The sequence below is a fragment of the Panthera leo genome, chromosome A1 (assembly GCF_018350215.1).
Source record: "Panthera leo isolate Ple1 chromosome A1, P.leo_Ple1_pat1.1, whole genome shotgun sequence".
Taxonomy (NCBI): domain Eukaryota; kingdom Metazoa; phylum Chordata; class Mammalia; order Carnivora; family Felidae; genus Panthera; species Panthera leo.
Genome location: NC_056679.1, coordinates 141,088,055 through 141,114,611, shown reverse-complemented (window position 1 = coordinate 141,114,611; position 26,557 = coordinate 141,088,055). Strand labels below are relative to the sequence as shown.

Sequence of the window (26,557 nt, the reverse complement as noted above, 5' to 3'; positions counted from 1 at the left end):
AAAATATGGCCCTTTGTAGCAACGTGGATGGAACTGGAGAGTGTGATGCTAAGTGAAATAAGCCATACAGAGAAAGACAGATACCATATGGTTTCACTCTTATGTGGATCCTGAGAAACTTAACAGAAACCCATGGGGGAGGGGAAGGAAAAAAAAAAAAAAAGAGGTTAGAGTGGGAGAGAGCCAAAGCATAAGAGACTCTTAAAAACTGAGAACAAACTGAGGGTTGATGGGGGGTGGGAGGGAGGGGAGGGTGGGTGATGGGTATTGAGGAGGGCACCTTTTGGGATGAGCACTGGGTGTTGTATGGAAACCAATTTGACAACAAATTTCATATATTGAAAAAATTAAAAAATAAAAATGAACACCAGCATGATGCCTCCAGCATAGATGAGTTCTTCAATATTTCAGTAGGGGTACAAAGTGACAGGCATACCTATTTTCCTCTCTCAGCTCAATTTTTGAAAAGTAATAGTGATTATGCTTAATAACCACATAGGGGAGATTATGGAGAAACAAATCAATGACCATTTTAATTCTAAAGATACATGTTAAGAAACTGGCTCCACTGTTTCCCTTCACCTCCATGAGCACTTTGTTGTGTCTGTCCTCCTATTTCTTTTCGTTTTCTGCCTTTTTTGCCTTTTTCTCACCAGATGTTTTCACTAGTCCCACTCCCATTTCCACATACAGGATTTCTTCATCTTAATCCATCATAATATAGACATGAAGTATACTGTTATGATTCATAAGGTGGGTAAAGGTGCATTTCCTGCTAGTATTTTTAATGCATACAGTATTCTGATAAAAAATGTTTTTCATGTATGAAAAATGCAGCCCAGCTTATTTTATCCTGAGCAAAGATGCAGAGAGGAAAAATGGAAAACACAAGAGTGTCAGTAAGCTGCAGAGGAATGCCCTCAAAAGTAACACAGGAATAAAAATTATTTCACTGTGAACACAAGATACTACTCTGAATCCCTGCAGGGAAAATCCCCTTTGCTGCTGAAGGCGAAGTCAGGGAAAACTTCTAAAAGCTAGGTGCAAGGCACAGCCAAACATCTGGATTCAGAAGGACAGCAAGACGGTATTTGTTCCTCTTGCATATCCTTAGAAAGGGCATCCCTAGGATCTCTCGTGTATCTACTAGCATGTTACAGATCTAGCTGTGTAGAACACACCCACTGGCCAACAACCTGGGCAGCTCCCATGAAACAGAAAGTGTATCTGACAAGGAAGAAACAAAATGACATATAAATTATGCATAGAGCCTAATGTCTACCAACTGATGAATGGATAAAGAAGATGTGGTTTATATATACAATTGAATACTACCGGGCAATGAGAAAGAATGAAATCATGCCATTTGCAGCAATGTGGATGGAAATGGAGGGTACTATGTTAAATAAAGTAAGTCAGTCAGAGAAAGACAGATATCATGTTTTCACTCATATGTGGATCTTGAGAAACTTAACAGAAGACCATGGGGGAAGGGAAAGAGAAAAAAATAGTTTTAAACAGCGAAGGAGGCAAACCGTCAAGAGACTCTTAAATACAGAGAACAAAATGAAGGTTGATGGGTGGAGGGTAGAGGGGAAAATGGGTGATGGGCATTGAGGAGGGCACTTATTGGAATATGCAGTGGGTGTTTTAAGTAAGCAATGAACCACGAGAATCTACCCCAAAAACTAAGAGCACACATTAAACAGTTTATGTTAGCCAATTTCACAAGTTATATTTTTAAAAATGGCATAACTGAGAACAAAACACAGAGAAATAAGTGTGGTTCCCAGAGTCTTGCCCAACTGTTATCAGTCACTTAATTTCATGTTGGTTCCCAATACATCTAGATCTACGTTAAAGAGACATGTTTTACAACCACATCATGTCCAGCTCTCAAAAGGCCTTGGGCTTATACCAATGTGCTAAGGGATTAGAGCTCCTTCATAGCGTCTTTCCTCCTCTTCATGGAGATGACACTCCTCATCACAACATCTGTATGTATTGTACGGTGAGGTCCCTTCATGGGGACTACAGGCTGTGTTTATTACCTCCAAGGGAGAATTCTAACAGAATAGCTTCTAATTTTTTTAAGCCATTATACTTTTTCTAAACTTTTAAAGATGCCAGGCCGTTTTTATTTTCGTACATTTAAAAGCAACAGAATACAACTATCTTGTATATAGTCTTAATCAGTGGTCTCTCCACAATCCCACAGAATTAGAGGGTGGTCTTGATCAGTATCTCCTAATGTATTTCTCCATCTACAGTCAGAATACAACAGTCATGGTCTTATTTTCTCATCACTTTTCTGATAAAGAAACAGGGTACTTTGGGAAAATGGGCCAACAATTTATTTAGAAGTAAGCCTTAGTGGAAATCATCAATAAAATGTCTGAAGATACACTTTTTATTATAAAATTAGTATTCAAATTGTATGAAACTGGTATCTATGGATGTACTTAATATTTCCTAATTTATCAAGTCATTAAATTGTACATACAATTTTTCCAGAAGAATTTACATATATGGTGGCTAATTTTTAAATGTTACTTTTTAAAATGCCCCTTCCAGGAAGAAGCCTCTCCCTTTCCAAACCAGACTATAAACTGCTGAGCTGATGTCTAAGAAACACCTTTAATTCAGCAAGATCTTCTATTTCTACTGCCATATTAAAGTTTTCCAAAATAATCTTGAATGACCAAATTAGCTGGTCCTTTACATTTCATTAGTACAATTAGATGTAAATGACAGCTTTATACATATACTCACTTTTCCACACATAACAGGTGTTAAATGGCCACAAGCTGAAATAAGGGTCACTACACCATAGAGAATGACCTACAGAGGACTTGCCACGATAGGGGTATGCACTGCCACCACTATTAGCTCATCTCCCACCTCCAGCCTATTTGAGAGAAGGCTGGAGATTTGCTGGCTGAATGAGGAATAATTTTTAAACAGTTGTTGGCTTGGTAGGAATTGCACTGGAGCCTCCCCACACTGCCTTCTTTTTAGAGCATGAAGGGGAGAGAACATTCTCCCTCCAAGGAGAGCAGCAGCAAAAGAATTCCCTTAAGACAGGGGAGGGACAGAAAGGAATCTGGCACCTCCCTTCCACCAGAATTATTGCTGAGCTACAAAAGGAAATGCACAGGCTCCATATGCTATCACCAGAAAAGCTGTGTAGAGGCAGGGTCCTATATGATAGAGACAAGGGCTGCCTAGAGCTGTACTCAATGGAAGAGGTCAAGAGGATAGTGGGAGAAGGCTACACTTCCAGAGTTTTGTGGGGCAATGATGTGTTATCTGTCCTGTGGGGCAAGTGGACAATGAGTACCTTGAAGGGAACCTATCCAAGAAGGCTACCTGCCCCTGGAGCATGGTGGTGCCAGCAGAAAGATGCTGGAGCTGTATCCCTAGGAGTAGGATCCAAGAGGGAAGGGCATGATAAAAGGTCAGGTGGAGAGTACATTCCCCAAGGCAAAAAAAACCAGGAAAAGGTGTGGGGGGGGGGGGCGGGGGGTGAACAGAGGTTAAGACAAAAAAACCCACCAGTATTTATTGCAATATATTTTGAAGTCCTATTACTATATGCATATTATAGTATTATATAGTCTTGATTCATTGACTCATTTTTGGAATGGACTTACTTTGGAATGATATTTATCACTGCTCATATTCTCAGATCCAAAATTAATTTTGTTTGACATTACTATATTCACTTCAGCTTTCTTTTGATTACTATTAGCATGGTGTATCTTTTTCTATCATTTGACTTCTAACCTTTCTGTGTCTTTATATTTAAGGTGGGTGACTTGTTGACAGCATCCAGTTTTCTATATTCTCTTCTTCTATCCAATCTGATAATCTCTGCCTTTTGAGGTTTTTAGACCACTTACATTTAATATAATTATTGATATGGTTAGGTTTACATGTATCACCTTACTCTTTTTCACTTATCTCCTCTGCCCTTGGTTGTCATTTTCCCTCTTTTTCTGCCTTGTTTTGGATTTCCCAGATATTTTAAAACTATTTAATCAATTTAATTTTCTGTGTTGTTTTATTAGATGTATCTTTCTTGGAGGAGGGGGTTGTTTTAACTTAGCATATTCTATGTTCACTATCATTCAGTTCACTTTTACTACTCTGGCAACTGGAAAAACGCCTCCAGTCTACTTGAGGTTCAATAATTTGTTGCAGAATAAATTAATAACACAGCTAAGCAAAGTCCAATTAAACAAAATGCTCAACACATGGAATATTCTTGGGGTGCCTGGGTGGCTCAGTCATTGAATGTCTGACTCTTGAATCTGTCTCGGGTCATGATCTCACAGTTCATGGGATCAAGCCTTGCATAGGGCTCTGCACTAACAAAACAGAGTCTGCTTGAGATTCTCTCTCTTTCTCCCACTCTCTCTCAAAACAAATAAATATACTTAAAAAAATGGAATATTCTTACTAACCAAATTTCTAATCAAATGAGGGTTGTTGAGAAAACTATATGCTGGTGTTTTTTGTTTGATTTTTTTTTTCTAAAATGTGATAGTTGGCACTCAGGCCTTACAAATTTGCTGTACTGGAAATAATTTTGCGGTACCTTATTCTCATCATTCTTAACATCAGTGATACTCACGTCTGAACACAGGGATGGAAGAGAAGATACAGAATGGAATATATCTGTACAGAGCTCAGGATATACCCTAGAAGTTAAATATTTCATTTCTATTTGTTTGAAAAAAACTGTAACGTTATGTTTTCTCTGTAATCTGACCTTGTCCGTAATTCAAAGGGGAAAAATTCTTCTAGTTGCTGAAGACTAAAGGAGGATATTTTCTGCATGGTTCAACAGAGTAAAAGCAAAAAGTCATTTCTATGCCAGACTCACAGAAACTACTATAGAATTTTAAAACTGAAATTAAATCAAAAGAGATTACAATAAAAATAATAATGTACTGGTAAACATTGAATGCCTAATAAAATTGCCTACACATTTAAATGTAGTCAGAACATGATAAATAGACCAAATAGTGCATTAGAACAGCTCCCAGCTCCCACAAGGGTTACACTTCTTTTGTGGTACATAAAAATATGACCCCATCATTGCTTTCACATGTTATTTCCAGTTCACAATCCTCTAGGGCAAAAACTATCCTGAAGATGTGAAAATAAATTTGTTACTGTAAATAATAATTAAATAATAATAAATGTCAAATAATTGTAAATAAACATTCCTGAAGAGATAAAGGATACTCATGAATTTAAATTACACCTTGTCTGAAGCAAAGCTTTTAAATAATGATTAATAACAAATACAGATCACATTTTAAATCTGTAAATCCTTGTTATAAAAAGAAACCTCTATAAACTGAAAAAGTTCAAGTAATCAGCTGAACTACATTTCTCTGTAAACCACAGCAGTGATAAACATCCATTAGCCAGTGAGTATTCTCATGCAACTTCTAGAAGATGGCATAAAGGGTTACCAAACAGGGTCCTTGAACGTTGGTTTCTTTGAAGTTTATTTCACCTTCATGATTGACTCTGTTAATGGGACTATACGCAGTACTTGCACTATAATATTTATTTTATAATCAACATTGGGCCTGTGATGTGTATGTGAAGGGGTGTATATGTGCATATGTACATACATACATATATACACATAATATACAGGAGCATAGTCCTTCACTTGCGAATGGGAATATAGAAATCCACTAAACTCCTAATCAAACATATGTCAGGTAGCAAGCCAATCTATACTATAAACACCCATATCACCTATTCCTTCCCATCATAGTAAGGCAAAAGAATAAAGTAAATGCCCAAATTAGAAATCAGTAAGGAGGTCTAGAAAACATGGGGCAGCTGAGGCTTAAAAGACTTTGTTATCTGTGATACACAGTATAATGGGGTTAATACTTGGCCTCCCAAGAAAGCCAAGAAGGCAGAAGATGTGCACGACCACATGCATGGATGTGCACACAGGTATGTGTTCTGCACAGAGGTGCTACATCTCTCAGCTTACTGTGAAAGGCCCTATGGATGGAAGTCCCACCATCCCACTGGATCTGAAGAACTGAAACATTCTTAATCCTTACAGGCTGGAAAACGCTGGTCCACTGCCACCTGCTGCATGTCAAGGTTGGGGAATTAAGACCTTCCTCAATCACCAATGGAACAGGTATAGTTTCGCCCCTAGCAAGGACTGCCAGGTCCTCTATCCCCTCCCATCATGACATTGCCTGAGAGGTTCCAGAGCCTCAATGTGTTGGTGGTGAGGGCATACAACCTAGGAACAGGCAAAGAAAACCTACAACCTCTAAAAGGGACCTGGTCCCTGGAGGTAGGGGGATACAAACTAAAATGAGACTTCACCAACAAAAGAGACAAAAACAAACAAACAAACAAAGATAAATTAATGGACACAGAAATGCAAATCCTGAAGGTGATCTAATTAGGACAGAAAAAATATCTTCTGAAATGACAAAGATTTGGGAAAAAATTTTTTAAATGCATAACCTACCTGAAGGAGAACAAAATAAGTGGTCTGGAACAGGACTTAGTAAACTTTTTGTAAAGATCAAATTAGTAAATATTTTTGACTTTGTGGGCCATATCTTCTGTTGAAACTGCCCAACTTTGCCACTGTGGCATGAAAGAAGCCATAGATAATACATATATAAAATGTGTTTGGCTGTGTTCCAATAAAACTTTATTTATAGAAACAGGCAGCAGCATGGATTTGGCAAGCAATATCAAGCCTGTAGATCCCTGGTCTAGAAGGTCAAATAAAAAAATCTATCCCAACACAGAAGAAAAGAAATAGATCTAGAATATTTAAAATGCAAAATCAGTAACTCTAGAGGGAAAAAAGGTCCAGATGAAAAACACATTAACTGAAGAACAAACACAAGAAAACTTTCCTTGGAAATCCTTAAACCTTCTGGGGGCCTGGGGGGCTCAGAGCCCCACCTCAGGCTTGTTGCTGTCAGCACAGAGCCCACTTTGGATTCTCTGTTCCTCTCTCTCTCTGTTCTCTCCCATTTGCATGGTCTCTCTCTCAAAAATAAACATTAAAAAAAAAAGCATTGGACCTTCAGGCTTAACCAGGCATACCCTGCTGAAATATCTGAAATACCAGAATAAAGTTAAAATTTTATTAAAAAAGGAAAGGTTACCTAGAAAAGAGAGAAAATTAGTGTCAGATTTTTCATGAACATCAACACTGAAAGCTATCAAATGGAGGAACAATTTTTAACAAAGTGATGATACAAGAAACTGTACCTGTTCCATTGATGGTCTGTCTCTACACTAACATTAACCTGTAAGAAACAGAAAACCAATTTCATACATGATGGCAAAAACAGGTATAAAACCCAGAAGGGAAACAGATAAATATTTTTAATTACATATGTTTAAATTAATATTGAAACTTAGATTAATATATAAAATTCTGATCCAAAAATCCAAAAGGTTTTTAGAGTAATTGGAAGCAATTTTTTTTAAGTTCATATGAAAGAGTATATTAGAATTGATAAGAAAATTTTGTAAAATAAAGAACAAATAAAATGACAAATGTTTTTCACCAAATACAGTATTATAAAACCATTACATTTTAAACATTATGTCATTGGCAAGGGAATACACAAATGCATTAGCAGAATAAAACGGAGAATCTAAAAATAGATCCAAATGTATGTTGAAACACAGTAAGTGATGAAAAATGGAAATGAAGGCATTTTTCAAAAATGGTAGTGGCTATAATAATTAACTATCTGAAAGGAAACAAAAATTATGTGAGATAAAATATACAGAGTTCAAGTGGATTCCAACTATTTTTTAATTGTAAGAAACTTAGCAGAATGTGTTATAACCTCAGCATTAGAGAGACTTTCTCAAGCAAGTCACAAAATACTAAACCAGAAAGAAAACAACATTTAACTTTAATAACTTTATGGCAAAGACATCAAGTCAAATGACGAACAGTAACTGAGGAAAAATCTTGCCAGACAGATGAAACAGTAGGCCCAAAACTCTTTCAAAACAGAGAGGAAAGGGGTGCCTGGGTGGCTCAGTTGGTTGAGCTTCTGACTTCGGCTCAGGTCATGATCTCACCGTCTTTGAGTTTGAGCCCCATGTCTGACTCTGTGCTGACAGCTCAGAGCCTGGAGCCTGCTTTGGATTCTGTCTCCCTCTCTCTCTGACCCTCCCCGGTTCATGCTCTGTCTCTCTCTGTCTCAGAAATAAATAAACATTAAAAAAAAAAAAAAAAAAAAAAAAAACGGAGAGGAGGAAGACAGGTATTTCAACAGAAAAAATATACAGGGGATGAATAAGAAATCCAGAGATAAGGAAACGCTAGTGGATAATACATGAGAAGATACTTATTTGCTGTCTTGTTTATAGCACTAAAAAACTGGCAACAACTTAAACATTCATGTGATGAAACTAGCAAATGAATTATGGCAAATCTATATGATGAATATAGAATATTATATATTATTAAAAAGAATGAGTCAGATCCATATGTATTGAAAATAGAGGGACTTTCAGATATCAAGATTTTAGCATTTTTGCAATTCCTCAAAAAACTCCACAAGGTACCAAGTGAGAGAGTGTGCGTGTGCATGTGTGTGTGCATATTATACAATCATGACTAAAAGGTTGGGACAATCACACATATACATCCACTGTGAACACTGGTTACTCTGGAAGAAGGGGAAACAGAATGTTGACTTTTACTTTGCACACATTTATGTTGTTTGTTTTGCTGCAAAAAGTATTAACTGCTTTTATAACTTGAAAAAAAATTCAACAAAGCAAATTTTAAAAAATCAGGAGCTTCTGGTTTCCCAGGAGATAATGACAGTTGACTAAGTGACAGTTGAATCTCTCCCAAAACCATACAGATCAACCAAGAGAACAAGTGAAATCACCCATAACTCATGTCTAGAGCCAAGGCTCAAAAAACAATTGGCAGGGCCCAGCACAAAACGAAAATGAGGGGCCCCAGCCAGGGCAGAGATATCAATCTCCCCTCCCCAGGGGCCTATCACTGCCAACAAGCCCGGACTGGCAACCTGCCAGGAATTCCAACTTCTGTGCTAGGATACACTGTGCACCTGGATCAATGGGAGATAAAAGGCCCCCCTCTGAGTCACCTGCTGAATGCACTGTGACAGTGACAAACGGGGACAAGGACAGCCGCTGCTTTGCCCTGATCCCAACCCCTCCTGCACACACTTCTCTGGTGGGTCTGGAGGAATGGACAGAGCACAGGCCTCACTGGGCCACCCCAGCCAGAGAGAGGCAGTGATCACAGACTAGGGGCAAGAACAGGTGGCTGACCCGATCCAGGAGAGGTAGAGAGCGAAAGAGGAGGTAGAACCCAAGTGGGAGGCTTTAGGGCCCTGATACATGTCCACTGTGCCATCAAATTTCACTTACAAAACACAAACCTAAAGATTAAATTATTAAGAATTTCATGACAGTGATGACAGAGAGTTCAACTCCAAGTGTGAGGCCCTTCTGAGAACTGGGCCCTGTCGAAGTGCATGGTAGCTTGCCCAGGAAACCGGCCTGCCTAGAGACAGGGATGGAGCACACTAGAAATTTCAATAAATGCACAGGGAGGTAACAAACATCTGAGATGATCAGAAACCTGGCTAGAGAAGAGGGTCAGGTGGCAGGTTGGGATGGCAGAGCAGACCAAAATCACCTCCAGAAAGAGCTTCCCACCCTGAATGTGGAAACACTGAAAACAAGCCTGATGATTCTACTTCCAGGAATACAGGAAGCTGGAGGGTCGCAGCCCTCCGATGCCTGATGGTTAAGGGGAAAAAAGAAGGACACAATCGAAATTAAGGGCCCTTTGGAAAGAAAAGCGATTCACAAAATCGTAAGACACATCAACCCTCCTTTTCTCTCCCCAATAGGCCCTATTTATGAAAGAAGCTACACTTCCCTGTACACAAACTAAGAAACCTAGTGGGCTCTCACCTCTGCTGGCAGAGAATCACCAGTTACTGCTAGACTAGCTAGGAAAACAGAAGACATTTCAAGATGAACAGAAAATGGCAGACACGAAAGAAATCCGTCAACCTTGAAGGACTAATAGTGAGAAAAAGAAAATTAATTCCAATTAGGCTTCTTTTCATTTCAAGTCACAATGAATGTTCCAACCATTATTCAACTGTATTTCAGAAGTAGCATCTTGGTAGAAAAGAAAAACAAAGAACCCAAAAAACAAAGACTGGAATATCAGCCCCTTTCTGAGAAAGGCAGAAGGAAACGAAGTGGGTGCGTCATTCCACACCTGGCGTTGAGGGTTTGGGGTAACAATACAATGACTGCAAAAAAGAGGCGGTGAAAAAAACCATTAGAGATGGAAATCTTGAAAGACAGCACCAACCTATCATTCTCCAGGGCAATGATTTCAATTTTTTTTTAGCGACTCAATTTTCTACACCGAAAAGCATTTATTCACATAGTTCGCGGAGATCTTTCCTACCTACTTTTGAGACTGTTTTTCACTGTGGTTCTTTTCTGAGCACAATTCATATCTACTTTAAAATTAAGAGATTCACAATGTCCAAGGTATCTCTCAATTTCTGAAGAATTAACACTTAAAAAGTTCTTTGGAGGAGTCCCAGTGTATGTAATCCAGTTGCTAAGCAACAGCAATCTTTTGGAACGGTGACCCAAATGGATCTGAAAGGTATATGCAAAATTTTCCAAGGGAAGATACAATCATAAAGATCATGCTCTTTATTGATTCCACACAATTTCCAATGCCTTATTTCTATTTAGTAACCTTTTAGGCCCCATTAATGAGGACAAAATGAAAGCACACTTCATATCGATAGTAACAGAAACACCTAAAATATAAAATACTCCAACGTCCTTTTAGTCTATTCTACACTCATACTAAATCCATCCACTTAGGAGTTATTTATGTATCAACTAAGAGAGAAAATACTTTATTATTGTATAGTGCATTTGTGACCAATGATATCACCTAAGATTGCCTTTCTATAAGATTCGATTTCAAGTTTCAGCTCAGGGCTGTACAACTAAAACTTCAGGTACAGGTTCCCCTTGGTGTCTGGAAGTGGAGCATTTCTATAAAACCTTTAGTAAGCAGCAATGGCATAAAGAAGCAATTACCACTCATTTCTATTGAAAAAAATTTTAGTATCTCCAGACCTCAAAAATACCCTCTCTTGGGCTTTTCTGATACCTTAGGACACATCTTGCTAGCAGATGCACAAAAGAAATCACAAAAAACACAGATGCTCACAGACGCAGTTCAAAGCCATGGTGGCTGGATGCTGAGATGCTGACTGTAGCTCCCAGGAAGGAGCTTGGTGACACCTCTCTCACAGCTCGAGGTGCGCCCTGCCTCTCTAAGGGCTGGCTGCAAAACAAACACTGAATGCTATTTTTGCTTTTCACCTTGTTTCATACAAGTGAAAATCCTTTTCGGATTTCTTTTGTTTGTCAAAACCAGGTACTAACATAGGTCTTTCATTAAAGTGAAGTGGCACATGGCAAACTTCTGAAAAAGAGGGGTACCTGCCTGGATCCTAAGCTTTTACTCCAAAACTTGTGTTCCAGTTTTCTAGGCTGCCTTTGGAGAACAATGTCAAATAACGAATGGTGAAAGGTAACAATATTCATTGTAAGTTGTTTTCATGCCAATGAAATTCCAAATGAATAAAATACCTACATGGGGCAATTTTCTATTTCTTTTTCTCTAAGGTTTCTCTAAGAAGCAGAATAAAAATGTTAATATTTTGAACAGCTTTTACCAATCATTTTGAAGGCCAATGCTTCAGAGATAGCAATTTGGGATCTAAGGATGTAAAGAGGGAAAACTGCTAAAAAAAAAAAAAAAAAAAAAAAAAGAATACACATTAATAACACGAAAAGGCACTTCTTATAGTCAACTATTTTTCTCTGCAACCTCACACGCAATAACGATTATGTGTCTCCAGGTAAAGAACACATTTTCAAACACTACCTGAGTATTGCAATGACGTATCCTTTAAAATACATACCCAGGCAAAAAAAATAATAAAATGAAAAAAAATACATACCCGTTCAAACTAACATTGCAACATACTTGGAACATTATTTTCTTCATAATTGTTGTGAGGCAATATATTCATATATGAAAATACAAACTGCCTTCCGAAGAGTGCCTGATGTTGCCCAGAAACAAGTGGGATTGGCTTCTGCTCCTTGTACACTAACGTTCTTGTTACTTTTTTACTGAGGTACATTTATAGGCAAGAAATCAGTTCTTTCACATACATGGCATTTGCTCTCCAAAAATATAAGGCTTTACAATAGGATGCGATGTCATGGTGGAGAGACTAAACTGATAAAATACAAAGTGGAAAGGTTGAAATGGGAATTATCTACCCAAACTCGGTAACAGAAAAATTTATGGAAATATCGATCAGATATATTTTTTTCCAAAGCACCAGTTATCAACCATTCAAAAAACTTCTCGTACCTCGAAGGCTCTCTCTGCCAGTTGGAAAGTACAGGTAGCAATAACCTCCCTTCCAGAGTATCAACACCTTTCTACTCATTCCAAGAAGAGGAAATGGGCAGATACAAAATTATCTTCCTAAACAAACACAATTAACAGGGCCACCAATCTTGCTGCATCCAAGTCAGAACAGGAACTTAATTGCACCTCCAATCATGGGACACTGGGAAAATTAGGACCAATTCCCAATAAGGACACGGAAAAATACTGAATAAGGTATCTTAAAGCATTCTCTCAAAGGCTTCAAAGAAGTATCAATATAGCGAGGAATTCCAGGTCAAATTCTAGATCAGAACCCAGTTGGGTAAATGTACTATCCAGGATTATTTCCTAATTTGAAAGAAAGAGTTGTGAAACTGAGCTCCTTGTTTTAAAAGAGTCAAAGGGGAAAAGGAAACTAAAGCGAAAGCTGGAGGCCACCAAAGGTGGAGAATGTGGGGAACAACCCGAGGATTCATCTGTGGCCCTAAAGGGGAAAAGAGTGAGCTGAAGTGAACCAGTCATTGGGCACACTCAAAGCATGCTTGCACCAGCTAGGTCATCCAGGGAACCTGCAGCCTTGAACTCAGGTTAAGCCAGTTAGTGCAACCACCGAACCTTGGTGGAAGCAAAGAAAAAGATAACCAGGCACATGTGACAATATAAATGAAAGCCAAAAGAAACAACAGAAAGAGAACCAGCCTTCACATTCTCAGATTATCAGATGCAGACTATAACACAACTATACTTACAACATTCAAAGATACTGAAACCAAAAAGCCTGAAATTTTCAGAAGAGAAGTGAAAATCGCATGTTAAAAAATGATTTGGTAGACTTGAAAAGAACCAAATAAAACTTCTAGAACTAAAAAGTAATAACCCAAAATAAAGCAATGGAAAGATTTAACAGCAAATAAGCTACAGTTGAAATGAGAATTAGTAAACCTTATGATATCAGAAAAACTATCCAGAATGTATCACACAAAGACAAAATGGAAGAGAGAGCAAGAAACACGTGATAGAGACGTGAGAAGGTCTAAGATGTATTTACTTGGAGTTTAAGGACAAGAGTCAGAAAATGAGGGAGAAGCATTGTGTGAAGCAGTCATAGCTGAGGATATTTTAGGACCCATCAAAGACACCCATCCATGGACTTAGAAGGACTAACAACTCCCAAGCAGTCTAAATTAGAAGAAATCCCCACCTACACACATTGCAGTGACACCGTGGAAAATCAAAGACCAAAAAAAAAAAATCTTAAGAGCAGCCAGAGGAAAAAATACAGATGACCTTCAAATGAATCACCCTCAGAATAGATACTTCTCAGCAGCAATGAGGGAAGCCAGAAGACCGTGGAGTGGTATCTTCAATGTGCTGAAAGAAAATAACCACCAAACTAAAATTCCATATGCAGTGAAAATATGCTTCAAGAATGACAGGGCAATAAGGATATTTTTAAACAAAAATAGAGTTTGCCAGAGAGGTCCCACACCAAAAGGAATAGGGGTGCTCTTCCAGCAGAAGAAAAATGGTCCCAGGAGGAAGGAATACAAGAAATAACAAACAAAAACGGACACACGGGGTCAACCCGAATAACTCTGACTGCAGAATGCCGTAACGTATCATGAGGTTTAACACGTACATGGAAACAACATACAAGACAACAGCGGGTAAGTCAAAGGGAGATAAACCTGCTGTATTCTTGGAGGCAGAGTGGTGCTGAGTCACTTTGGACTTTGGTAAGTTAGAGGTGCATTCTCTATTTTCTCCAGTGACCAAGAAGAGACAAGAAACACACTAGTGGGAGGGGGAAATCAAATGATTTAAAAAAAAAAAAAAAACCACACAACAAAACGCAATCCATCTAAAAGAAGGCAAGAAAGGAGGGAAACAAAACAGATGGGACAAACAAAATAAAAAAAAAAGTGGTAGATTTAAACCCAAATATATCAGTGACTACATTAAAATATAAATAGAATAAAACATAGCTGGTATGGGATCAGAGCGCTTTAGAATTAATAGGAGCTTTAAAGCTATTCTGAATTCCAAATTTCACCTCTCTCTGCTGTTTAACCCTACTGCTGTTAGGATAACATCTAAATTCTAAATTCTTTAGCATGCCTCTTGTGAAGGGCTAACCACCTTTTCCACCTTGTTTTCCAGCCCTCTTGGTGCTCCCATAGCCACACTGGGCCAATACAGGACAGGGCAGCTATGGAAGGGGCTGTGAAATGCTCAGTAAAATCTCAAAGATGGGGCACTTGTGTGGCTCAGTGGGTTGAGCATCTCTTGATTTCAACTCAAGTCATGATCCCAGAGTCATAGGATCGAACCCACATCAGGCTCCATGCTGAGCATGGAGCCTGCTTAAGATATTCATTCATTCATTCATTTATTCTTCTCTCTCTCTCTCTCTCTCTCTCTCTCTCTCTCTCTCTCTCTCTCTCTCTCCCCCCCCCCCCCCCCCGCCCCCCCCCCCAGCTTGGACTCTTTCTCTCTAAAATAAATTTAAAAAATTAAATCTAAAAGAACACAAACTTTAATGATACTGTATGTTTTGTGATTACGTTGGTAAATTAATTACCTGAAACACCCTGACGCTGGATAATTGACCTTGACCAGCTATTGCACAATTGTAATCACATCTGTTTCATTGATTTCTGTGTACTTTATACCAAACACAGGGCCTGACACATAGTAGGTACCTGACAGCTAACGAATGAATGAAGTACACTAATGTGGGATGCTGCCCAACTACTAATCCTCATTAGCCTACATTAACTTGCAAGTTAAGTAAATCAGAGCTGATGGCCTGAAGATGCTAATACCAATATTCTCAACCTCCTCCGCACATGATCACCGTAACCATCACCATCACCATCCTAGCTAACCATCTACAGATCTCATTATGGGCAAGCCCCTGTAACTAGGAACTTTTCACAGATTGCTGAATAGTCCTAACAATGCTCTAAGGTACTATTACTATTCCCATTTTATACATGAAGAAACCAGAGGCACAGGTAAGTTAAGAAAACTTGCTCAAGGTTACAGGACAAATAAATGGCAGAGCTGGGATATGAACCTGGGCAGCCTGACTCCAAAGTCCAAGCTCTTAGCTATTACTGCCAAAAAGCTTCCCCAGTTATCAAACTGTCTTCAAGAACCCATAATGTGGCTGAAAGATGCGACTACAGATGGCTATTTAATAAAGAGTACCCGTATTCTGTACTTTTATAACGTGACCTAGAAGAACACATCTCATGATGTTCAGCTAAAATTCACTTGCAGAATCATGATACTTCTCCTGTAGCCTTTCCTACCCTCTCTCTGCACCTGTGAAGAGAGAACTCAGTGGTCCCAGAAATATGTCTTGCTCTCCAGAGTTGACAGCAAACCCCTAGTACACCAGCGACCCAGGCTGAGAAGTCAGTACAAGATGACTATCAATCATCCAAAGCTACAAAGACACTGAGAGACCTCCCCATAACCCAACCCAATCCAAGATGTTTAACCCCTCTATTTGTTAATTTGTAAAAGGTTGCTTGTGTAAACAAAGATAGGACATACCCACCTAAAGAGCCTAGCACAGAGCCTGATAAAGAGTAGCATGTACTCTTTATATTCATATTATATTCATATAAATATGAATTTATACATATTGTACATATTATATTCATATAAATATGAATTTCTTATTCCTCCTTCCAGTATGATGACATATCCACAGGTGCATGCTTGTCCCCTTAGATATTCGTCTTTTTGTGTTGTTTGTGCTTCTGTTGTTCTTTTTGAAACAGAGGCAACTGAGAAAAGCAGCACTAATTGTGTAACAGGGACATGTGCACACAAGCCTGACCACCAGAAGGAACCTCTGCACACACCGTCTTACAGAAGGCCTGCACCCGCCTGTAATTGCTGTTTTTGTTTTCACAAACCTTCCTGCTTTGCAAAGAATCAAATCCAAGCCTCCAGATGCCTTAGCCAAATTATTTCTTCTGTGCTGGAAAACTTGCCCTAAAAACTTCATTCCCCTCATTCTTATCAGCAGCAGATCAAGAGCGGCTCAACAGCTCGCTTCAGGTGACCAAGAGCAAGCAGCCTTGACTGCTGAGAAGTCTGGATGCCACTAATGCCTTCCCCAATTCTCCTCACTCTGCATAGTAATTGCTACAAATGTGGCATGTTGCAGCCCACACGCTTCTGAGACATCCATTACTTCAGAAAATGCTGTCAGGTAAATTAAGGACAAAGACAAAACTTTAGTTCTAAATTTTCCTGCTATCTCCTGGAGTGCCAGCACTTTATTTTAAGCTCCTTTTTGCCACTTGGTAGATATGACCATTACAGATCAGGGAAGGCACCCCACCTCCCTGAGCCTACACATCCCTGCCTAAGGGTCAGAGGCCAGGCCAGGGTTCGACTTTGCCACTTACAAGCCATGTGGCCTTGCAACCCCTCAAATTCTCGGACTGAGAATTTCCGTACATCTCACCATAACCCAGCACAACGGTGATGAGTGAAGTGTTTATGGTGTACCTTTTGTAAACAGAGGGTAATTAAGTGTAGTTTTCCCTGTTATGAAAATATAGACCATTATACTTATTCGGATACAATTTATTAACTGCTAGCAGCATCATTTGGAGAACTCTGCTTGTGCTGTTGAATGGAAAAGGCTTTGCGGCCAGATCCTGGATCTATCGACAAATGAATGTACTGGGAAGCCACATGCATTAGTCAGCCCAGGCTGCCTAACAAAAACCACAGATTGGAATCTCCAGAAACAGAAATCTGTCCTGCAGTTCTGGAGGCTGGAAAGTGCAAGGTCAAAGTGCCAGCATATTTGGTTTCTGATGAGAATCCTCCTGCTGGCTTGGGTGGGGCTTTCTCATTGTGTCCTCACATGGCCGACAGAAGAGTGAGCTCCCTGATGTCTCATTAGAAGACTAATCCTACTGGATCAGGACTCCACTTTTACGGCCTCATTTAACCTTAAGCACCTCCATAAAGGCCCCACCTTCAAGGCATGGTGGGGGGCGGGTAGGGTTTCAACACAGGAACTTTGGGAGGACGTAATTTAGTCCACGGTACCATCTTTGGTGTGTCAATGTCCAGACATTTTCTGGCCTAACTAGATCTCCCTTCCCCCCACAGATAAACGAGATTCCGCAAGTGCATCTCACATATTGTCTGTGTGGCCTCAACACAGTTGTTTCATTGTAGTAGGTGCACGTGGAATCCTTTCTTGCAGCGATGATGTACACTGGGGTGAGGAAGGTCTTGTCACTCAGGGCCAATGATTGTGTTGTGGATGAGCAATAAATTGAAGCTACAAAATAAGTGAATTTGATTTGGGGTTTCCATGTACTCCTTGAAGATACAGAGCATACCACTCGATGTACAGCCGTGCTCAGTCCCTCGTTCGCTGTCCAGATAGGGAGCTCCTGGTTCCTCTGCACCTTGGCCAACCAACACTCACTGGGAACTGACCACAAGCCTGGTACTGTTCTAGGCTGTCGGGATCCAGTCGGGAGTAAAACAGGCAATGATCTCTGCCCTCATGGAGCTGGAAGTCTGGCCACTGCTTATTACACCTTCACTTTCCATTACTGCCTTTTGTTTCAGGGTCAGAGCTGGCTCTGGAAGCCCAGCAAGGGACTATCTGCCACTTTGGGAATACCACTGAACCTCTCTGCACCTCTGTTTTCTCAGATGTACCAGGGAGAAAAGCAGGTATGACCTACATGTGCTGTTCACGCAAACCGACACCATGCTTCGGCTCTTTCTCTGTCTGCCTACTTGTAACCTCAGACTTCCTTGCGTGGGTTCTGGAGAGCATGTTATGGGAGCAGGGGAACCTTCTTGAGAGAAACCAAATCTTTCCAGAACGCGGGCCCCCAGGGAGGGACAGGGACACATTTTACCCAGTACCAGGAGAGGGACCCCCCCCCCCCCCCCCAGATATACAGGACAACTCTGCAGGGATTTTCCAAGCATTATTGATACGAGCAGAACCCCCAGCCCAAAGCCTGGCATGTGCTACATGCTCCATAAAAGAGGTATCGAATTCATAGCATGGCTCTACCTCCCCACTGGCCTAAGAGCCATGCCTATGGCCCCATATGCCACTGGGAATGCAGTCGCTGTGATAGGACATGGAAGGAGGCCGATGTGAGAATGATGCCACCCACGTTTGGGGCCCTGAGGGCCCCGGCACAACTGCAAGTGCCAGAACGGTGGCTCCTGAGTCGAGTCCTGGAGGAGAGGCAAGAGCCCTGTGAAGAGGCTGAGGTAGGGAACTGACGGCCCAGGAGAAAGAAGGGAAACGTAGGTCTATGTGTCCCTGTGCTGGGGACAGAGAGTCTCAGGAAGCCAGAGGTCTTAGCATTGTGAGGGTGAGGTGCTACCCCCAGAAGCCAAGTTTTGAGTGCTACTAGCACCCTACTGTACCTGGCCTGGAGAAAATATCCATGCCCAAGGACGAACATTAACTACCTGATTTGTGCATTCTATTTATATGTGAAGCACTGTTTACTTGCTTTACATATAAACATAATCCTTGTAACAACCTATGAGGTGGGAACTACTGTCATCCCCATTTTACAGATACAGAAATGAAGGCACAGACAGGTTAAGTAATTTGCCTAAAGTCACACAGGTGGTAATCAGGAGAGTAGAAATAAACCCAGAGTCTGAGAAGCTCTTACCAGGAAGTACATCATATTATTGGCTGCCTCCCTCTCCTTAATGAAGTTCAGTAACCATCCTCAAGAAGCTCACAGTTCTCGAGCCTCCTCCAGTAGACCATGGGCTGGCTACATTTTTCTGTAAATGACCAGATAGTACATATTTCTGGTTTTGTGGGTCACTTGGTCTCTGTCACAACAACTCCACTCAGCTACTGTAGTGTGAAATCAGACGCAGACAATACAGAAATGAATGAGCACGGCTCTGTTTCAATAAAACATTATTTATGTTCACTGAAATTTGAATTCAATATAATTTTCACCTGTCACAAAAATGTTCTTCTTCTACTTTTTTTCCCCACTATTTAAAAAACGTAGAAGCCTTTCTTAAAGTTATAAGCCGTACAAAGACAGGTGGCAAATCAGATTCGTTCCTTGGCCAAAGCCTGCAGATCCCTGCAGAGGACACAACTAAGTATGGCTCTGCCTTTGTTTCCCCACCCCTGACCTCGGATGGCTGGGGGGCCTCCACTAACTGCCCTGGGCCCTGCCCCTCACAGAGGCACTCAGTTATCTCCAGATCAACAAGGTAGATAAGCAGATCAAGCATGCAGTGCAATAAATCCATCAAAGGACCTAAAATACATTCCTGTTTTTACATTATAACCAGTTGAGGGGAAAAGAAAAGAAAGGTGACCAGGAGACAGAAGGAGTGATACAAAATACACAGTATCCACCTCCTGGGGCTGCTGGGAAGACCAAATGAGATTGTGTAAACAGGACGGTAAGCGCACACACAGCCTGCCTCATGGGATGAAGACCAAAGAGAAAGCAGAAATGCGGCAGGTATGGGAGGCCCCAGCATGACCACCTCACTCTATTGTCTGAGCTCCAGGTTGCAAAAGGACAGGCCTTGAGTTCTTTATCTGCAGAGAGACTGCGGATGCTCAAGAAGTAGCTGTTGGTGGTGATGATGAAGATGAAGAGGAGGAGAGAGGAGGAGGATGTTATCCACATGCCTCCTAAAAGAACCTAATGTTTTGCACCTAATGTCCTCGAAAAGTTACAAAGCACTGATGGAGATTCTTTGGTGTCAATTTGACTGATATTTCAGTAGAAAATGTGTAACAGAAGGGGTTGATATCTTTCCTTTAGTCTCACTAGTAAAATCTAACCATGATAAACTAGATCTCCAAATCATACGTACGTATTATCTTGCTAGATTAGGAATGGATCTAGCTTCTTTTAATATTTAAAAATGGCTGAATTCCAGACAGCTCTGGACCCCCCACTATTTTGTTTTTGTCTGATATCCTCCATAACTAGTCATCTTTGAAACACACTTTAAAACTTGCTGATGTAGATGAAATATGCTTAGCTAATATCTGTTATCTTCTCCTTAGACAACTTTGCTAATGATATCTGGTCACCTCTCTTTTCTCTAATTCTCTCTGTAATTAAAGGGTCTGTGCCAATGTTTTCTCTCCTTTACTAGATACCTTTAGTGTGGGAAATGACATCCCATCTTCCTGAAATTAAAATTCCCACTTTCAATGACAACAGACCCATCTCTTACCCCTGTGTGATTCAGAAACTTTCCACCTGTCTCTGCAACACACAGGCTCCTCCAGCTTCAGATCTTCTGCTAAGGTCTTGGGTGAGGTCAAACACGTTCCTGTTCAGAACTCTCTTTCTTGTAATAGCCTAGGCTTGTCTCTCCAGAACGCTCTTCTACTTGGGTGGCATGTAAAGCATGTTTAGGTATTGCTGCTACGGGTCCATTATCCCATGCGAACACAGTGTCTCTTTGGGGGAGGGGGGACGGTCCTCAGGCAGGACAACACAATGCAGCACTCGGACATCAGTCTACCCGCGTGCAGCCAAGTTTCAGGGGTTTTGCTTCCTTCACCAGTACTTTTTCTGTGATTCTTCCATTTCAACAAACTCTCCAGTGACAGCACTGAACTTAAAATGAAACCATTTTGTGCTTTTTGTTTTAGTCATTTACCAGAGCATTTTTCAGAAGGGCAATTTGAATTTTAATTAAAACTGGGGCTCACAAGATGACATGTAGACCGGATTCTACTCATGTATGCATAACCTAGTGTACTTCGGCCTTGTCATTGGCCAAATAATCCAATACCGACATCTCCATCACTGGGAGCTAGTTAAGATCATTTCTAGTAAAATATTCATTTAAAAATGTTACGCCCACATTTCAATTATTCAAAAGCACCTGAATTTCGGGGCACTTGGGTGGCTCAGTCAGTTAAGTGTCCGACTTCGGCTCGGGTCATGATCTCACGGTTTTTGAGTTTGAGCCCTGTGACCAGGCTCTGTGCTGACACCTCAGAGCCTGGAGCCTGCTTTGGATTCTGTCTCTCCCTCTCTCTCTGCCCTTCCCCCACTCACACTCTCTCAAAAATGAATAAACGTAAAAAAAAATGTTTAAAAAAGTATCTAAATTTCAATTAACTAAGCAATTATTTAGTACCCATTTCATGCAAAAGACCAATAAGCATGTAAAAAGGAATAAAGAACAATATATAATTATTACCTCCAAGAGCTTCCTGATTTGCATTTTTACAAAATAAAAATATTTTGCCTTTCAAATTCAGACTTCCAAATATGGAAGAATAAAATATTTAAGAAGAACTTTTGAATAATATATAATTACAACCAAGCAGCATTTTGATAAATATGTTTGCAAAACTTCCTGGGAAGTGATCAAAGTGTTATTCATTTCAGTAAAAACATAGTGATTTTTTTAAATGTAAAAATGGAGGATGAACAAGACAAGAGTAAGACAGCTGCAAACAAAAACTACAATCAACACAGGAAATAGCAGCCCTTGAAAAGAAGTCTTTTTCCGGGGCACTCACTAATACACCACCGTTGGAGGCGCAGCTCTTGGAGGAAACATCCAGAAGGTAGGGTGATATGGTTACCATAACTCTACCACATACACGCCATGGCTGTTCTTCAGTAAATACTGAAAGTAACTCACAACAACATTCAAATGTTTATTCAAATACTTTCATGCGCAGAAATCGTTCAAAGCCTATTGCTCTCGAATCTCAAGACAGAACCTTAACTGATGTTCGATATGAACTGAAATACTGAGAGGAGGAAAGTAGTTAGATGCCATGTATTTCAACACATTTAAAATAACTTGAGGCAGTAGATAGGCATAATCATATAGGTCACAAAACAATCACGGTAAGAATAACTACTAATATTTATTAAGCAGCATATGAAGAACATTACCTACATTACCTCACTGAACCACACAGGTGTGCCATGGAAGCACAATGATTATTATCCATTTTGCCCAAGAAGAAATGGGGATTAGGGACATTTGGTAGCTAGAACAAGATCACACAGTCACTAAGCGAGGACGCCAAGACTGGAAATCAAGTATGCCAAATAGCAAGGCCAGTTCCCAACCACCTTCCCTGACACTCTCATGGGATTAATGTGTTCTTACAGCAAAGTTCTCATTAGCCATTTGATTATTTCTCTGGAGAAATAAGAAAGCTACATTGATTTGCTGAAGAAACCACAAGTGTCTGGCCAACCTGCATTTCAGATTTTGCATTTAAAGGCTCCAAAGTTATCCTTTAAACAGAGCTACCGCAGCTCTAGAAAAAACGGCAGCAAGAATGCACCACCTTCTTCACCATCACCACAAACAGCACCAGAACTTTTTTATGGTTCAAATCCTTCCTTGACTTGATCCCACAACAAACTCATGCATGACACATGCATATAAAACAGCCAGAGGTTCTGGTTAAGATGGAGTGAACACACTTCATTTTGACTCTCCAACCTAGGGCAATTATAAAACCTGGAACAGGTTTGCAACAGAATGCATGGAACAGTTATTTGAGAACCCTGAAAAGTAAACAGTAGCAGGTAGATTGGAGAAGACAACCAGAACTCAAAGTATCATCAAACTACTGGTGAGCTGATCATTTTTTCCTCACTGGTATCCCTTGGCCTGTATTCAGTGCGCTGTGAAAACCATTAGTGCTCTCAAAATAAACTCCAGAAGAAGCTCTAGTTCTGGCTCAAGGAATGGGAAAGGGGTTTCCTAACACTTTCAGGAGAGTTGGGGAGAGAATTCCCATTTTTAAAAAAAATCTTTCTCCATTCTCTCACATCCCAGCCTTCAAGCTACCCTGTGAAAGCAGCAGCAGGAGTCCACAGGAGACTAAAACTCTAAAGAAAGGAAACTTTTTCTCTAATTAGGGATGCCGTGTTCTGGAGAGGGTGTTACCGTTACTCTTTTTTCTCACTCCATCTTCTCATCGCTTTGCTGCAAATGTGGCCACAGTCATGACGAGTGAGACAAAGAGTGCAGCAAAGTGAAATAAAGAGAGGTCCAGCTTTCTGGCCAGAGGACCAAGAATGGGAGCCCTAGAGAGCTAAAAAAATAAAAATAAAATACCAAGAGATTGCAAAGAAGGAAGAGCTTGGAAAAGCAAAACCATAAAGCTGTTTATGTAGTTCTGAGGTCACCTCCAAGTTGCAGACACATGGATCTCATGCTAGATAGCATACCAAAGACTTTGAAAAGTAAATTATGAAATAGATCCCCCTCCCAGGTCACAGACTGGCCACTGGGTGGCATCCACACCAGACTGCTCAAAGAGCACTGTAAAGTCTTTGAAAATGGACCTCATATGGAAACCACGGCCCAAAGAAGGCTAATAGGAATTTGTAGCTTGAACGGAACTGAGTTGATTCCCTGCTCAAGCAAAAATATCACGATTTATCATGTGATTTATCAAGATATGAAGTCTCATAGCACAATCCAAAATTCCTAGACATCAGAACCAGGAAAGTGACAACGTGCATGGGAAAAGATAATCAAGCGATGCCAACATTAAGATGACAAAGGTGCTAGAATTATCTAACAAAGACTTTAAGTCAACTATTATAAATATGGTCCCCAAAGGGTTAACACTTGAAACAAAGAGAAAGCTAGAAACTTTCAGCAAAGAACAGGAGATATAATGAAGAACCAAATACAAATTGTAAAAGTGAAAGCTAGAATAACCAAAGTGAAAAACTATATAGGTTCAATATTAGATGGACATAAAGGAAACAGGTGGTGAATGTAAAGATAGATAAATAAATACAAGTTATCCAATCTGAACAGCAGAGAGAAAAAAACTGATAAAAAATGAACAGTCCGATGACACACCGAACTGTAACAAAAGGTCTGACATTACGTCCCTTGTGTCTGAAAGGAGAGGAGAAAAAGTATTTGAAGAAATAATACCTGAAATCTTCCCAATTTTAGTGAATTCTGGTGAAACCTACATATTCAAGAAGCTTAGCAAACTACTACTACACAGAAAATCAACTAGGATGTGGAAGAACTGAACACCATCAAACAGCTGAACGTAACTGACATTTATAGAACATGTGCCCGACAGATATCATCCCATTTCTTTCCTTTCCTTTACAGCAAAACTGCTCAAGTAATTTTCCAATGTTGCTGTCTCCAAGTTCTCTGATTTATTCTCTCTTTCAACCACTCTAAGCAGATTTCTGCCTCCACCACTGTGCTGACACTGTTCTGGTCAAGTTCAGCAATGACTTCCATGTCACTAAACCCAGTGATCCAATATTGGTCCTCATCCTACTTGATCTAGTAGCAACATACAACATGACTGATCACTTATTCTTTGCAACATTACTTGTCACTTGGCTTTCGAGTCACCATACTCTCTTCCTCCTACCCAGTGGTCACTGATTCTCAGGCACTGGTTTTCTCCTCATCAACCCAATCTCTAAATGTCCTGGGTGCTCCAGGACATAGTCTTGTATCTCTTCTTTCTATCCACACTCACTCCTTTAGTGACTCCATCCCAGCTCACAGCTTTAAGTGTCATCTATATAGTGATTACTCCCAAGTTTATGTGCATAGGTAGGACTTTGCCCCTGAACTCCAAACCTATACATTCCAATGTCAGAGCAGTATCTCCACAGAAATAGGGTCCATAAAGGAACTCCAATTCAACATATTCAAAACTGGTCTAGCTATTATCACCTCTTTTTAAAAAAGTACTAATCCCCACCTCAGTGATTTTCAATTACTCAAGGCAAAAAACTTTGGTTCACTCTTTTTCTCAGTATAGAGGCAATAAAATGTAGTAATCAAAAGTAAACTCTGGATCCAGATCACCTAGATTAGAATCCTATTTTCATCACTAACTAATCTGTGACACTGCACAAATTGCCTAAACTTTCAGCGGCTCAGTATCCTCATCTATGGGATGAGGATAATAATGGTACCTCCTTCACCCTGGATTTGTTACAGGAATTAATGGACCTAGTATGTGTAAAGTATTTAGCGAGCATATGTAAACATTGGCTATTGTTTTTAAGATCATCATCACCATCTCATGCTCCCACATATAATCCATCAGAAAATATGTCACCCATGTCTTCAAAATATATTTGGAATTTGAGTACTTCTTACTATCTTTGCCACCAGCGTTGTCAACTAAGCCATTGACAGTTCTCTCCTGAATTATTCCAAGCAGCTCCTAACTCGTCTCTTTCAGACTATTCTCAATGCAGCAGGCGAAACAATCCCAGTAAAATAAATCACTCTTCTGGTCTGAACTCTCCAGTGGTTCCTATCTTGTTTGAAGCAAACATCAGAGTCCTTATAGACAAACTAAGCTGACACATGATGTGCCCACCCTTCACCTTTCCAACCTCCCTTCCCCCTCTGTCACATATTTCACTCCACAGATACAGGTCCGCTTGTGGTTCTCAACACGCAAACATATTCCAGACTCAGGGTCTCCCTCTGTCTAAGATACTCTTCCTCCAGGTATCCATGTGGCTCTCTCCGCCTCCTCTTTCAAGCTGTATCTCAAAAGTCACCTTTCTGGTAGACCCTCTCTGACAATACATTACAGCAGTTTAGAGCCTAGACTCCACAGTGTTCCAATCCTGACTTTGCCACTTTCTGGTGGTGTGACTTTAAGTAAATTACTTAATCTCTCTGGGTCTCAGCTTCTTCATCTTTAAGCAAGAATAATAATGGGGCACCTGGGTGGCTCAGTTGGTTAAGCATCTGACTTCAGCTCAAGTCATGATCTTGTGGTTCATGTGTTGGAGCCCTGCCCTGGGCTCAGTGCTGAAGGCTCAGAGCCTGAAGCCTGCTTCGGATTCTGTGTCTCCTGTTCTCTCTGTCCCTCCCCTGCTCGTGCTCTCTCTCTCTCTCAAAAATAAACAAACATTTAAAAAATTAAAAATAAAATTAAATAAAAAATAAAAGAAGAACAGTAGTAGCAACATAATAAGGTTG

The 26,557-nt window shown here is 40.2% G+C and overlaps 1 protein-coding gene across 4 annotated transcripts in view; it reads right to left on the bottom strand.

The window, feature by feature from the left end:
- PDE8B (phosphodiesterase 8B) overlaps window positions 1-26,557 on the bottom strand; it is a 252,552-nt gene that overhangs the window by 195,474 nt on the left and 30,521 nt on the right. For 3 of the 4 annotated variants that reach the window (XR_006203503.1, XM_042941665.1, XM_042941686.1), the window contains exon 1: window positions 7,288-7,305. The exons of the other annotated variant lie outside the window; for it this stretch is intronic. Coding sequence is in view for 2 of the 3 variants with exons in the window: in XM_042941665.1 (XP_042797599.1) it covers window positions 7,288-7,296 (9 nt within the window). In the remaining variant the exon portion in view is untranslated. Of the gene's footprint in view, window positions 1-7,287; window positions 7,306-26,557 lie in introns of those variants that run through there. 4 annotated transcript variants of the gene reach the window in all.